Below are 16,477 nucleotides of genomic sequence, written 5' to 3' on the forward strand. Positions count from 1 at the left end.
TCAGATGTTCAGGCTACTTCATGCCCACTACCATTCATTTGTGGGTTAGGATGCTGTACCCATGACCAGAAGGTTGCCAGTTCACATCCCAGGGTCAGCAAATGATTTCACCATTGGGCCCTTGAGCAAGGCCTTAACCCCAATTGCTCCAGAGTCTGTCTACCCCAGCTTTGTCAAAAATGTATCTTTGGATAAGAGTTCCTACTAAATTAATAAATATAAGCTTCCAATCTCCAAGACCCTACTCACCCCCAGCTTGGAGAAAACTACCCCAACTCTCTGGCTCATCACTGTACTGGTCCACCTGCCATGTGCTATACCCTTTCTATCCAGTATTTATTATTTATTTCATTGGAGGGTGAGGGGTAGACTACAGTGCACGGGTTTAACTCTGTAATGATACTCGGCAAGGAAAATGTCCCCCCGTGGGGATTAATACATTTCTGTCATCTTGTTTCATTTTATCTTAATCCTTAGTGAAGGCTCAGATTTCCTGAAGTCCTGATTGCATCGTCTCTGATGGCGGCGATGCTGCTAAGAGACTCACTGCAGAAGTTTCAGGCCTGTGTAACTTAATTCCTCCTTCTGTCTTCTATCTAGTTGCGCATGCTGGCTCAGCAACATAGAACAAAACACGTACAGGGGTCAGAATGAGAGAGATATGAGAGCTGGCAGGCAAAGGCTGGAAGACCTGGACGGTCTTAACATCGGACCTCAAAAACGTTAAACCCCAGTGACATAAGGCTGTCTCAGATGAACAGGAAGGATATCTCTAACACAAGTGTAATAAATCATAACTATATCACATGACAGGGAGGTCTGACAGTGTCAGGCATTCTTTACAATGCGGGTCAGCTACTGCTCTGGGAGAAGGGGCTACACAAGATGCGCAGATGCGCAGAGCTCGTCGCTATTGTAAGCGCTGCCGTCCTGTGGAAATGCAACACCTTACGACCTCGGTATGGCGATAAGCCGTAAGCTATTAGTATGGCTCATTTTGGGGCATTTCAGGGCATGGGAGCTGAGGGGAGACAGAGGAAAGCCTTTCCGTTCTGGCTCTCTGTCCTACCAGATCACAACGGAGAAGCTGCTATTTCACGTCATACTAAAGACACTGTGATCCCTGCAGTCACAGCATACTGTATCATCTGTCACAAGCAACAAAGTCTGACCAGCTGTTAAACGGTAATAAACAAAAGTTATATCACAAATTCATAGACTGTTGACAGAAGCAGTACATTGCGGAGAGACGTTTGTTTTTCTAACTTTAGTGATTGTTCCTTCAGTTTCAGCAAGTGGTCTTCCTCATATTTCCAGTTAATAGCCGTGTTTGACACATTCTCATACCGTGACTGCTTTCTAATTTTAAAATCCCCCAGTTTCCCACAAATCCTTGGTGATTTCAGATCTAGATATTAACATGCTCAGTGGAAAAGCTTCTGGCAGAGGTTCACGAGCCCAAAAGTTAGACAAAGACTCACACTCACTATAGAATCTGTACGCCCACGTTTCCAAGTTCACTGTAGGATCTGCATAACCGCATATTTTATTTCACTACATGATCTGCATATCGACTGCAGTAAATGAAATTATTTAAGGATCTGATTGGGTAGATTCTCACTTTTGGAGAATGTGTACATGGTCTACATATGGCCATGCCAAAGTTAGAACCCTCTCACAACTGACCCCTACCCTATAATCTCTCTAGTCCATCACCAGGCAGTTACTAACTTCCTATTTTTGTTTTTCACGTTTGCTTGTTGCCACTTTCACATTGTGTACTGAACTCCTTACGCAAGTTTGCTCACCTTTTAACTTGCCTTTTTTAACCTTTTGCCCAATAACATTATTATGTTATAGTGACCAGATATGTTGTAAAGCCTAGTTCATAATATACTTTTCTGCGTGCACTTTTGCGCTGGGGATGATCGTCCACATGGCAGCTTGTCTTCATACTACTTTTGGTTGCGGATACGGATGGTCGCGATCGCAGTATGCACGGAGCAGTGATGTTCCACCAGACCAGCAGAAGGCAGATGTATTGCAACAAACACAAATACAAGCGGTGTAGTGAGATGGGTATACTTTTATGAAGTTTTAAAGTTATTAGTCAAGGCTTGGGCAGTATGAAGTAATAAGGCATACCACTGTATTTTGAAATCCTTACCACAAAATTAGCCGGGATCCCCCCCCCCCCTACACACACACACACACACACACACACACACCTGCTTGGTGAATTTTATCACCAAGATTTCAAAATGCCGGAATAGTGCTGCTTTTTAAAATACCGTATCCCTTGGTATAATGTTTGTACAGTATGAAAAATTTGATATGCGGGTACCTCTGACTCTTCTTATACAGCAGTTCACCATAACTACTACAACAACAAGGGCCGTAGTCAGGATTTTTCAAAAACCGAGGTCAGAAGTGTTAGCCCTTCCCAGATGCCCCGTAATGGATCGAAGTTACTGAAGTTGCATAAAAAAATACCGAGCACTCGGTGTCCTCAAAGGTAGGTACGGGACTCTACTTTCTTCGCTGACCGCAGATCTGTGAATGTCCACGCTGCCACCTACTGGAAACACCTAGTCAATTATCTTGCACATGCGCGGCCGATGTGCACGGACACTCAACATAAAAACACAAACATAAAAATCTGGGCTACAGGCGCACTGATCGCAGTCATCCACAGCCATCCCCTGATAACGGAAGTCACGTCACGCCCCCTCGTCCGTAACCCAAAGCGAACATGGAAAAGTAGAGTATGAATTGGCCTTAACGCGTGTGATCTCAGATACATTATTGCTGAATCACAGTGTATGTTTTGAACGGCCTCATTTGGTCTTCTAGGGCAGGTCGTCTATCAAGAGTTAAGGTCTTCTAAACAGGACCAGACAAGAGGGAGGAAGCATAATGAAGATGATGGAAAATCACCAGCAGGGGGTGCCAATGTGCCGGTCACCCACCCATCCCACGAGGCATACCCAATGACCCAACGCTGAAAAACAACAGGGTTGTGTGGGAAAACAGTACCGCTGCACTGGATCATTATAAAATTCTGACGTCTGTGAGTTTTTACTTTCAAACCAAATAGTTTTAGTGATCCACCGCCTAAACGATCGCAGCCCATGGGACAGCTTTAATAGACAGAAAATGCAGCAAATTAGCAGGAATTTGCTGTAAAACGTACCAGACGTCTTTACTTGTCTCTGCGCCGCCCTAAAGGGCATTTATTTCTGTAAATGCTGGCACTGTGGCAGTCCGCACAATTCCCATGTGAGCCGCGCAAAATAAAACCAAACAAACGCACAAAAAAAGATCAGCGCGCTGAAGCAGGTTTGGCCTGGAGAGGCTGCAGGGGTTTACAGAGAAAAGCACAAGAGACAGGCTGCAACCCGACGGAGGATATGGAAGGTGCCCCTTTGATAGCCTCGGTCGGACTACAGCCTGGAAAGACAGGGGAGGGGAAGGCGACACGCTGACTGCGCTGCTATTTTTTCACACTTGTCCCAAAAACAGAGGATAGCGGGGACAAGTCTTTCACTGACGTCATTAGGACAAACGAGGCCACGTTCGGCAGGCTGGCAGACTAAGCTTTGCTGAGCTGCACGTGTGTGTGTATGTGTGTGTGTACCTTCCATACTATACACCTTAACACCGCTGCTCTACAAATCACAGTTTCTATTAGCTGTAATTCACACACAGTTTAGGTCTAGCATTATATTGTTGCACATTGCCATTATTGCTATACTTCATATTTGTACTGTGCCATTGTTTCACTAAGGCTACTTCACCGCTGCTGTTGTGGGACTTTGCACACTCACTTGCACTTACCATATGTGAAGTTATGTGACTTAATGACGTGTACTTTATGCTATTTGTTGCTTTGATATGAATTATTTCATAACTAAGAAAACTGCTTTAAAATCAAATATTTATGATGATTAATTTAAAATAGGACCACTGACCCAGAAACGTCAAAAAGGCGGCACCGGCTGACTTCCCTACATTGTATTATCCACGGCCACTAGCTCTTCCACGCAGCGTCGTGCAGCTCCGCTATTTCCGCTGTAATTGTGGGACGTCGGATCTGTTTGGCTGCCAGATCAGTCTGACGGCTCTGCCGGCAATGCTAACAGTCCAGACGCCGGACCGGGGCGACGGCGAGCGCCAACCTCCGAGCGCATCTGGGGACTTTTTCCAAAAAACTTTTATTGTGATCAAACACGATAAACAACTGATGCGTATACTGGCGCTTTTTATTGGACATTTTCCTCATTGAAATTCCATCTCCTATATATTCATATTTAATTATTTTAAGCACCCTCCTGTCAAAAACAAGCAGGTGAACGAACCGCCCACGCCAGCTTCAAAGTGTACGTATTTATTTTGACTAAATGAAAATAATTACAACTTTTGCATAATTTCTTGAATGCAATAACACTGTTGGCACTAAAATAAAACAACGCTTTTGCCTGTGATTTAATGTTCACATTTTAACCATTATGTAGGCTAATAACAATCAAAACATAGCCCACCTTTTCGGCTTTTTAATTCCCCGTAATATTACGTTTTTTTTTTTTTTTTTACATTTTCCAGCTGGCTTTTTAAAAACCTAATTTAATATCAAATATCGCAAACACTTCGTAGAAACAGGACACATTTGATATGATGTTGTACTAAACATCCCCGTATTCATCCATTTTCTCCTCCCCAGCCAAACCTCCCACTGAGTTCCCAAAACACCACGTCTAACTGTGATGTGAATCCGGGGAGTAACGGGACCGGGGGGCGCTGACCTCGGCTCCGGTGAGCGGACTCGGCGGATCGCGTCTTCGCTGAAGTCGAAGTAAACTCTGCTCCTGGGACAGGGAGACTTCCTCAGCATCATCCCGCCACGGCATGACCCTGCCGACGGCTTCCCGTCCGATGCACGAATGATCCCCTGGACCACAGCAACTTTCCCCCAGCCGAAATGTGGCCGAGGGGCAGTCAGGCGGGGCTGGAGGGCAGATCCGGTCTGGACTTCAGGGAGCGGACCGACGCGGCAGCTGGATGTCTGCATCTGGAAGATCCTTCCACATCAGCCAAACAAACCTTCACTTCCAATAGGCTGGAAATCTCAAATAATCCAGGCAAGGGGTAGCGACTGGGAGAATATGGCGTGATGTGAATTATACAGGAACCTATATACAAGACAGTCTGCTGGCCCCATTTCTAACACATATACAAAATGAGTAAATACTATATCGGGGCTGCACTGGAAGAGACTTCTCATCTGGAATATTCCCAGCTCCGGGTCTCCTCGCCGATCGCAGGGACCAGCCCCGCTGCTGTTGGGCTTTATACTCACTTCACACTTGTACCACTATTATCAGTCTCTACGATCCAAGCAGACGAGTAACATAAACAGCAAGTCAGTAAGTTAATGAAGAATGGTTCTGCAGGATAGAACAGGGAAACACGCAGTTCCATCGGCTGCAAAATATGTAACCACAGGGGTCACTGAGGAAAAATATCCTGCCATTCCCTTAACTGGAAAAAGTGGGCGATATACGAATGCGTCATAAACCGCATAATACTTCACTGTGCGCCTGCTTTATCATTTCGCTTTTTTGCCCCAGTGTGCCTTCTACTTAAATAGTTTACATAGGAACTCTGTAATTAAAGAATGGGTTATCGTAGCAGTTTGGCAGCACCGGTGAACAAGGTGGGTTTGATGCAAAGTATCATCAAGCCGGGAAGATAACACGTGGTTGAAATGCGACACTTAGAAACAGTTTGGTCGTCGCCGATCCAATTCAATTCACACTTGCTACATGTTCTCTCCATGTTCAGCACCTCCTCACGCATAAGAAACACGTCGGTGTGAAGGTTCAGCTGACTGACGACCCCCCATCACAGCACCAGAGACGGTTGAGCAGAGACGCGTAGGAAAATCCCCGCAAAGCGCCGATTACACCCAAAAAAGTCCGGCGTTTACGGGGTGTCTCGGGAGCTGCTGTTGGGAAATATTAAAAGTGCTTTCAGCTGCAACGTCCAGATGTTCAGCCACAAAACAAGGGTTTTTATTACTCTCTAAATGTTTAAGTACCCCCTCCCAAGACGTGCTGCGAGCGCACTGAACGTTTTTAGGGCACCGCTGCGGGCTTTGCGTTAATTCAATTACTCACAGAGAGACTGACGAGGAGAAATGGTAAGGTCCATTCGGCCGCTGGGATTTCATTACATTAGCAAAAGTCAATGGAAGCCTCGGGAATGCATCGGCGCAAAAAGCGTAATGAAAGGCTATTTTGGGCAGTAATGCAAAATTCATCACGGTTATACTGATACTGAAGGAAAACCAGAAGCGGGTAGACTGGGACTTGCAATGCTCAATGTTGTCCACTAGATGTCAGTATAAAACTACACTACCGCGATAAATCATCACTAAAGTCTGTGTTAACGGCTACCTGGGCAAGGCTGGGCCATTCACCGTAGCCCTGGACGGCGCCATTTTAAATAAAGGTTATATTTAAAACAGAGTACAAAGGTTTAATGTATATTTTTCATAATGACTTTACACAATATCTTAAGAAGCTTTTCCCTCTCAGGAAACATGAGTCCTGATTTTTAGTCTGAATAGGGGTGTTGAAAGAGGGGAATGCAATCGCTCCTCCCCAGACAGGCAGGCAGACAGATAGATAGACAGACACATCCTTTCACAATCTGACTAAGCATGTGTGCCCACTGCTGTGTCACGATATACAACCCCCCCCCCCCCGACTGATGAATGAATGACAGATGTGAATAACTACATGGGCTACAGAAGTGTACACTTTGCTTCTTCCATGTGTGTTCACCTCTTGGCCATTCCTCTGATCGAGCGATTATTGTATGTCCTGATTGCCGGTCACCACGGCGACAGGTCACAGGGAGCCAACCAGAGCGAGGGCAGGAGGCCCCCCACTCCCTTCGCTGTACGTCTGCTTAAGGACCGCTGGGCCTGACAGCACCATTAGGGGGCAGCATGGGGGGGCTGCCTCTTTCAGCATTTAGCAGCAGGGAGCCAAAAGCCTTGTTCTGACCTCTGCACTTATATACATTTTGTACCTCCCACTCGGCAAGTTTTTCATGGGGGGTAGGACCGTCCCCCTCTTGTGAGGTGCCGCTACATATTATTTCAGGGTGCTGAGCCCCCTGTGGGTCAAAACCTAAAATCACCCCTGACCACATGCAGTATGTTGCCCCTAATTCCAGAATTTGTAGCACCACCCCCACCCCCAATCCCCTCACCCCCAATCCCCTCACCCCCATCCCAATCTCAGCCTCACCAGCGTTTGGTTCATTCCTAATTTTTAAGTAGGATGTTTTCATGCTCAATGGGGGAAGGGCAAAGCCACTCCCTTGCCTGATCCCATGTATTTGTGTTGTTCATTGCACCCCCCCCCCCCCCCCCAGCAAGGGGAATCCAGAGAATCCCACTGTCTGGCATCCTGTTTTTAACAAGGGACTGTGAGTGGCAGCCAAACACGCACAGCTCGGTTAAATCGTGAGGAGACGCTGTGGTGCTGAAAGGAGAGCAGGGTGACAGATCAGCCCCGAATGCGATTAGTCATCGTCAGCATGTGCCAAGCCAGCGCCCGGCTCAGCCCCGCCGAAGCTCCCGCTCCATTAACGAGGGGGCATTTATGAACATCTCCTGCCCAGAACAGCGTTATAGCTCCCAAACTAGCTTCACCCGCTCGCTCAGAGGAAACTAGGTGACTGGGAGCAAACGATGGTCTCATTACAGGTATTTTTTCCCCCCACACAACCAACGCCGTGCATGTGACCACTACAGACATCATTATGCTTGTTTAGGAAAAACAGTTCTGCAGTACGTAGGTAAGAGGATAAATGGAAACAGCAGGACCTGTTAATAAATCTCCCGATTCAGGTTTAAACGCTAAAGGAAAACCCGAACTCCTGTGCGCCGTCAGGTGGTCACAAGAGCGTGGATTCACAGCACGACATGGTGCCGAGCCTCGGAGCGACCGGCCGCCAGTCGCCATGGAAGCAGACAGCACCCGCCCCACGTGCCCAAAGACCGCCATGACAACGTAATGGTCCAGGTATGACGTGCGACTGAGAACACCGTCACCATGACGCACTGGGGTCAGGAACCGGTGACTAAAAAAATCTGCCAAGGGCACTGAGAGGCATGTTAAAACATAGGCTAGTGGCTGGATGAAAAACATCATATTCAGGCTCTTTTTTGCATTAGAAATATTGAAAATGGATGATAAAGGGTTGCAGTGGTCATTGCCTACACCCTGTCCGTTCACTCATTTCAGATTGACAGATGCTGCTATTGAGGATGACCACATTTTAGACTTTCTTCTTAAATATTAAAGAATAGACAGTAGAAAGCTTGAATCAATGCTTGTTCAAAAGATTCCCTCCATTAAACTGGAGGAGGCTATTGGTATGCTTTGGTATTGCTTTGGGGCAATGCATTGAGCCCTTTCTTGAGTAGAGAGCACCATCTAGTGGTGTCAGAAAATATAGTAAATGGTTCATGAAGCTTCATTTGACCATCACTAGCTTTTGGACCTACCACTCAATAATAATGCTACTATGTAGTATTCAAGTAAAACATCAGCAACATATCACTGCACTTCCTGTTGAGCACCCAGCTTGATGGGAAACACTGTGTGACAGTCTCCAGCTGCTGGTATTCAGGCTTGGTGTTCAAAGCCCAGGCTCCTCATATCAGGTGCAGAAAACCAGCGCGTGTTATGGGTCTCTGCAGCAACACGGGGCTTCCCTGATACCCTTGAGTGTGACACAGCAGCTATCTTGTAGTACGAGATTGGTGCCCCATGAGGGATCCACCCTACCATGTCCCAGCACTGGAGAATCCATGCACTGCCCACCATGCACTTCAGTCAACAGTAAACAGGATGTTCTAGCCACCAGGGGTATTTCCAAGGTCCTCCCTCACTTCAGAAATCGTGTGCAGCCAGTCGGAGAACCAGGGGCCCCTGTGGATCTCTTTAGACTCAAAGGCTTTGCTGTACTACCTCAATCAGATGCTGAAAATCTCCGAGGACCTCAAGGTTACTGTGGGACATTATGCCGGGAGGCAATTTAATACCAGCCTGTGGTGTGGAAAACACGCAGGAACAGTCCCCTAACAGCTGCTGTGGGGAACTTCCAATTAGAAACACATCCAGCCCACCCTGTGCTTTCCGAGCCAGACACCATTGCGCCGTGGGGCGGATGTGAGGATGCAACTCAGGCGAGATACGATTAGACCCCGTTACGCCGCAAGTGGACTGGCACCGTAAACAACTGGGGTTTAGGTGTCTGGACAACTTGTAAAGTCTGCACCTGGTACACACACATACACACATGCTCCAGGCGTCCAGACAAGCCGATCCAAAGGTACCTTCACATCAAAGCATCTATATTTTGACTCCCAAGGAAGATGAAGAAATCCAGGGCTGAGCTACTCGCCGCTGCCCTATAGCATGAGGAGCGATTACACCAGCCAGCCTCCTCAGCGCTGCTCTGGCTACCGCCGTCTCTTTGATGGCCGCCACAGGCTAATGCACAAAGACACAGGAGACATGCGAAATGCGGCAAAACCAGCATGAGTGCCAAACAGTAGCCATCGGGGTAAGTACCAGTAGGTAAACACATCGGCTGGAGCAGAGTGGCCCAAAATGCATCAGATTCAATTTATCATTCCTCCGACCAGAAATGTCACATGTAAATATTCTCCCTCACAAAAAAAGGATATTTCTTACTCTTTTTTTCCTACTCATGCCTTGTGCCTTTCAAAAACTGAACTGAAATATCCACTGAAATGCGATGATCCTCTGGATGAAATATTGGTCAATTTCATCCTCAATTTTCTCATGGAAACATACCTAAATCCCCACTAAACTAGGTACCAGAATAAATTTCGAAAAAGCAACATTTTTCACGAGATTCTTAGTGAAATCCCAAAATTAACAGCCATGGAAATGAAAGTAGTCGGGGGGGGGAATCCCAATACCCATATCTCAGAAACCGTTAAAGAAAATGACTGGATATTTATCGTGTTCTTATTTGATATCACAATCTGATATTTTGATTTATTAAATTTAATCTGGGCCAATTTTCTATTTTTGCATGCCGGTACCTGCCGAAAGCAGGCAGGTGCAGGACCACAGCCTGTGTGTACAGAATTTGAAAAGGACCCAGATGTGCCCGATACCCCAAATGCATTATTCAGAAAGCCAGCCAAACGCCGCTGGCACCGTGTTACACTTTCCGGGACATTACAGTGTTACAGTGTTACAGGCTTCATATGAGTGCCACTTAGTGTACTGCTGCCACACTGATTCACTCAGCTTTTCGGCTATTCATCAACTTAATCTCTTCTCTCTGTGGAGCGGACAAAAATAATAATAAACTGCCCACTGTTGCCAGGACAACCAAGTTTTCTTCCAAGCTCCACCTGGCCTTAAGGACTTCCCCTGAAAAATCATTAGGGGTCCTCTATGTGACGGGGTGGCCCTACTCGGATTGCACGCTGGATTGTTTTCTCGCTTGCTGTCGCTCCGGGGACCTGGTGCCAAGGATCAGATCACAGGTCACTTGTAAATACAGCAGCGGACTTTGTCAGGGAAACCAAAACTCCGCCCCCTTGTGGTGACTGATGGAAACGACAGGGCAGACCACCACACAAAAACATTGTTAGGTGACACCAATATGTAGAATGATCCTATCAGAGGTACATGGCTGTTACGAAACCGTGATTGGGGGCTACTTGAGCTGGAAGCTTGGTAGCGCATGATGGCGTAGCGTGTAAGAAAAGGAGCGAGGTAATGGATCCTAAGGCACAGGTCGCAGCAGGCATTTCAGCCCGGTGTTGTTGCACTAATTGCCCCAGGTAACGGACTCCCTGGTGATAAGGCTTAAAGAGACGTGGCTAAGCTGAGCATACCGGCACGTGGGAGAACGAGACCCAGAGCGATCTGAGATAAGGCAAGGGGCTGGAGGGCCTAAATGTTCACCACAGGTGTAAATTTTGAAACACTTATTCACCGTTTGATGTATTTTTTGACCCCACTAGATGGTGATCTTGGTTTGCTTTGGGGCATGCTTTAAGCCATTTTTTGAACAGAAAGCGCCATCTAGTGGTCTCAAAAAATACAGCAAATGGTTCATGATGCTTCATTTGCCCATCACTAGTTCAGATATTAACATAATATTATGGATTTTCTCAATCAATAATTGTTCAATGTTATTCCCTTTCTTCTCTGACCTCTAACAGAAAGCAAGTCAGAAATCAGCCTGCATAAACCCTGCAGCTATTATTGTCTAACGATAGATTAGCTAACAGCAAATTAGCCGTATCACAGCAGAAGCTGCTGGTGGTTGTCAACATAAATTGCTGCATAGTATGGGGGTGGGGTGTTGCTCAGAGGACTGGGACGCTGCGCCCGTGATAGGAAGGTCAGCTGAGTGATCCCACAATTGGGCTCTTGAGGGAGGCCCTTAGCCCAAAATGCTCCAGGGACTGTCTGACCCTGCTTTCTTGGTAGATAAAACGCTTTGGATAAAAGCTTCTGCTTAGTCATGGGTGAGAGTTGGCCAGGGGCTCTTACTCTCTCAGTCATCCTCAGAGTCGCTACAGATAATGTGGGCAATTGCAGTTCTAAAGACAAAAGTCGAAAAAGTTCAGGTTCAGAAAGTACAAATCTAGACCATAATTTTTTTAATTATTATTTCAACAAAACTACCTTTATGATTTCTAAAACACTTCAATTCATCATAACATTTGTTTTCCTTTAGCTTCACTACGTAATTATGGGACGAGTTCAAATTATCAGTAAACAAAAGGTGGCTTTGCACTGTGCAAAGTTTTGACGGCATACCACGGTGGCACTAGTGCTACACACAAACGCCTGAAGAGAAAACACACTGGCGCTATTCTGGGCGACAGACCACCAGAAAGGGCGAAACGACCATGTTGTATTCATGTTTATTAAGTTACTATTAGTACAGAGAGCTTTTAATATCTTGTGTCGTTGTAGCTGCTAAACACCCTCATTATTAAAGCCATAAAGTTGTCTGCCTGCTGCATTAGAATCTCCAGTGAATAAGTGTTTGAAAATGTTAAGGCTACAATCTGGGCTTATTCTATGTTGATTGACGGGGCCACTATGTTGATGTTTGTGCGCGTTGGACTTGTTGGGACCAGTGTCATTAACGTAAACTAAAACTATTATCGTAAACCAAGTGAGCCACGCCACCAACATCTTTTTACCTTGTTTATCCACAATATCTCCTCTTTTAAAAGATGTTGTGGTTGCTGATCTGTCCCTTTCTTCACCGCCACTTCAGTGCTTATCGCTTCCATGATTTACCCAAACAGTAGCATGTGGTGTGCTCCGCTAACCGAATTTAATAGGTATAAAGAATTAATACAGATTACTAACTTTTGGGCATCACTAAACGCATCTCATTAATATTTTTATTACTAATCTGCTTATTGAATTGAGGGCAAAAAATAATGTCAGTATAGTGCCAAAACATTGGCGCCCATTATCTAAAGCCCTGCAATGATATACAGCTTGTTGTTGTCAAAATAAAATTAACTTAAACAGTACATTTGATTTTCAGGAGGAAAATTAATCATTTCGATTAATTGACCAATCAGTAAAAATAGTCTATTGATTAATCCATAGAAAGATAGTCATTAGTGACAGCCCTACACAGAACACTCAACTGGTTGGTTGAAACAAAACCTTGGAATGGATTTGTACTTTCTGGACCTGAAATTTCCACCTCTGCTAAGGACTGTTTCCTCACTCTCCATATTTCTAACCTTTTTTGCCTTTTCCACGGACAGTTGCTGACGTCCACCATGCCATTATGTGCAATAGCTCTGCACGTTTACCTGTAGCCACTATGAGGAAATCTGCTATGTACTGTAGATAGGTCCCTGTTTTACCCATACTTATAAGTCTTCACACATGCTAAATGTCATCTCTGCAGCCCAGGTCCAACGCTGCTATAAGCCCACTAAGGTTTTGGGTCGAGACCCAGTAACACATGGCTGATAAAGTCACCAGCTTCCTCTGGCACACTGACTGCTACGGCAAGAGCAATTCCAGAAGTTGTTTGTTGGCATTAGAATCCTGGGGCAGGATAATATGCGATCTGAAGCAGATTCTGCAAACGCGGACACACATCGTGGCATTGCACAATGAGGGGACAGGCACAGAGGGCTGGGAAGGGTGGGGGGGGGGGGCAGTATTGCATATGTAACCAGACCCCGAGCATCAGATCACCATACGCCAAACACATGAAGGCTTCCAAACAATGGGACAATGCTTAGAGTCGTCATCACGCTCATAATATATAAACATTATTAATGACCCACGGGAATCGACAGTATGTATACAGAGCTGCTTAAGTACACATTGTATTGGGAGTGTCTTTCTTTCAGAAATCACAAAATGACTTACCATTGTATTGAAGACCTGAATACACTGCTACTAAGGTCAAGAACTGCCTTGTATTTTGAAGAAAAGCCTCTTCTTCTAATCCAGAACAGGGTCGCAGTGAGTCTGGAACCTATCCCAGGCAGCACAGGGCAGATGGTGGGTGTACACCCTGGACAGGATGCCAGCCCATCGCAGGGCACATACCCTACGGGCAGTTTAGAGATGCCATGCAGCCTAACTGCATGACTTTATAAATAGGGGCAGTGGGTTTCCTACTTGAAGTTGAATAACAGGGAAAAAAAGTTACACTTTTTTTGCAGATCCTGTTACCTACAGCAGTGTACATTTTTTTTGTGAGAAAGCAGGTCAGACAGTCCCTGGAGCCATCAGGGGTTAAGGGCCTCGCTCAAGGGCCCAAGAGTGATGTCACTCTGCCAACTGTAGGATTTGAACTGGAGACTTTTCCATCACCAACGTAGCACCCGATCCTGCAAAGTCACACACACAGCAGCCTGGGTTGCAGGGATTGGCTACAATAATGGAGAACTTTCGCATTCTACACCAGAGTAATAAAAGGCTATGGATAACAAGGAGAAGATGACAACAGGTGTCCTTAGCTGAAGTCAAAGCAGGTCAATGGAGGAATGGAGATCAGCGTGTTGCTGCTTCTGCTGGGAGGGTGACGTACTGGCCGGACGGCTGGCGTCCGACGCCAAAACGAGATTACTTCCTCACTTTTAAACAATCTGAAGGCTATACAAAAAACCCTTTTTAGTGGCTGCCCTCTACAGGACGGTGTTATGTCTCATTAAAATCCCCGAGTCGAATAATAATAATCGTTCAACAATGAGCAGTGACACAATACGTTTATGCACAGTTTAGAGGGAGTTTTAGGTCAAGATCACCTTCGCTAAGTTCGCCGCTGCCAGGTCCCAAAGGACGCATTTTCTAAAAATAAAACAACATAATTTCTTGGCTGAGGGGAAAAAGCTCTCATAATGAGTGCATTTAGCTTTGAGAGCACCGAGCTGCAGAACAGCTGCGCTGACATTAATTAATCAGCTTGTGTTTACGACTAAAGATGTGAGGTCCATTTTACATATATATGGTTGGTTCATTGGTTGTTTGGTGGGTAGGTACATAGGTAGGTAGAGAGGGAGGTAAATGACCTACAGAAAGATAGATAGACAGACTGACAGCCAGATGGAATCGTTTAGGGCAGTGTGTACCGATCCGGTCCTCGGGGACCCGCAGCTAGTCCATGTTTTTGCTCCCTCCCAGCTCAGCAAAAAATGTGGAGTGACTGGCAGGAGGTGGGGAGGGAGCAAAAATGTGGACCACCTGTGGAGTCACCGAGGACCAGGTTTGGGAAACATTGGTTTAGGGCCCGAGACAGAAATATCTGAGAAGAAATGCCATCGCAACTGCACACTGGACAAGAGGTTACAGAAGATGGATGGATGGTTTGATGGATGGATGGATGGATAAGTACTCGTGAACAACACAGAGAGAATATATGAAAAATGAAAAGAGAAATGACAATAAGTCATGGGCGTGTGCCTCAGGGAACAGACACCTTCACGGGGGGGGTGCATGACAAAAACAAGGGTCCTGATAAAATTTTACAACTGGAGAGACCACATCCTAAACATCCAGGGCAGCCAAATTCCTTTCCTGTCCATTTAAGTATGTGAAACTTTAGTGTGTTGAAGATAAAGGACCATTGTTATTCTTGACATTGGCAAAGGCTGGAGATTAATGGCCTCTATGACGCTGCCTGCGACGTCACTGCCATGTCCTGTTTGTGTGACCATGGGGAGAAGTTGGTGATAATCTGTCACGTGATCCACGCGGGTCAACAGTCGTGAAGAGAGCTGCTTGACTACACATTGACTGTACAGTGAGTCCCATTCTTTTAGAAATGGCAAAATTATGTAACATTTCATTCAAGGCCTGAATATTCTGCCAGTAAGTTCAAGAATTGCCTTCTTTTTTTATCCAGTACAGGGTGGCAGTACACAGTCTGGTGCCTAGGCAGGGGGACACCCTGAATGGAAGGACAGTCCATCACAGGACACGAGGCAGGGGGACACCCTGAATGGAAGGACAGTCCATCACAGGACACGAGGCAGGGGGACACCCTGAATGGAAGGACAGTCCATCACAGGACACGAGGCAGGGGGACACCCTGAACGGAAGGACAGTCCATCACAGGGCACGAGGCAGGGGGACACCCTGAACGGAAGGACAGTCCATCACAGGACACGAGGCAGGGGGACACCCTGGACGGAAGGTCAGTCCATCACAGGGCACGAGGCAGGGGGACACCCTGAATGGAAGGACAGTCCATCACAGGACACGAGGCAGGGGGACACCCTGAATGGAAGGTCAGTCCATCACAGGGCACGAGGCAGGGGGACACCCTGAATGGAAGGACAGTCCATCACAGGGCACGAGGCAGGGGGACACCCTGAATGGAAGGACAGTCCATCACAGGACACGAGGCAGGGGGACACCCTGAATGGAAGGACAGTCCATCACAGGGCACGAGGCAGGGGGACACCCTGAATGGAAGGACAGTCCATCACAGGGCACGAGGCAGGGGGACACCCTGAATGGAAGGACAGTCCATCACAGGGCACGAGGCAGGGGGACACCCTGAATGGAAGGACAGTCCATCACAGGGCACGAGGCAGGGGGACACCCTGGACGGAAGGTCAGTCCATCACAGGGCACGAGGCAGGGGGACACCCTGAATGGAAGGACAGTCCATCACAGGACACGAGGCAGGGGGACACCCTGAATGGAAGGACAGTCCATCACAGGGCACGAGGCAGGGGGACACCCTGAATGGAAGGACAGTCCATCACAGGGCACGAGGCAGGGGGACACCCTGAATGGAAGGACAGTCCATCACAGGGCACGAGGCAGGGGGACACCCTGAATGGAAGGACAGTCCATCACAGGGCACGAGGCAGGGGGACACCCTGAATGGAAGGACAGTCCAT

The 16,477-nt window shown here is 46.8% G+C and overlaps 1 protein-coding gene across 3 annotated transcripts in view; it reads right to left on the minus strand.

Moving 5' to 3' along the window:
• Positions 1 to 16,477, minus strand: part of pde4ba (phosphodiesterase 4B, cAMP-specific a) — a 99,879-nt gene that overhangs the window by 30,382 nt on the left and 53,020 nt on the right. Inside the window, exon 1 of one of the 3 annotated variants that reach the window (XM_023794453.2) lies at positions 4,803 to 5,083. The exons of the other annotated variants lie outside the window; for them this stretch is intronic. Coding sequence (XP_023650221.1) covers positions 4,803 to 5,068 — 266 coding nt within the window. The 5' untranslated portion in view covers positions 5,069 to 5,083. Of the gene's footprint in view, positions 1 to 4,802; positions 5,084 to 16,477 lie in introns of those variants that run through there. 3 annotated transcript variants of the gene reach the window in all.

The sequence above is a fragment of the Paramormyrops kingsleyae genome, chromosome 15 (genome assembly GCF_048594095.1).
Source record: "Paramormyrops kingsleyae isolate MSU_618 chromosome 15, PKINGS_0.4, whole genome shotgun sequence".
In the NCBI taxonomy this organism is placed as follows: Eukaryota; Metazoa; Chordata; class Actinopteri; order Osteoglossiformes; family Mormyridae; genus Paramormyrops; species Paramormyrops kingsleyae.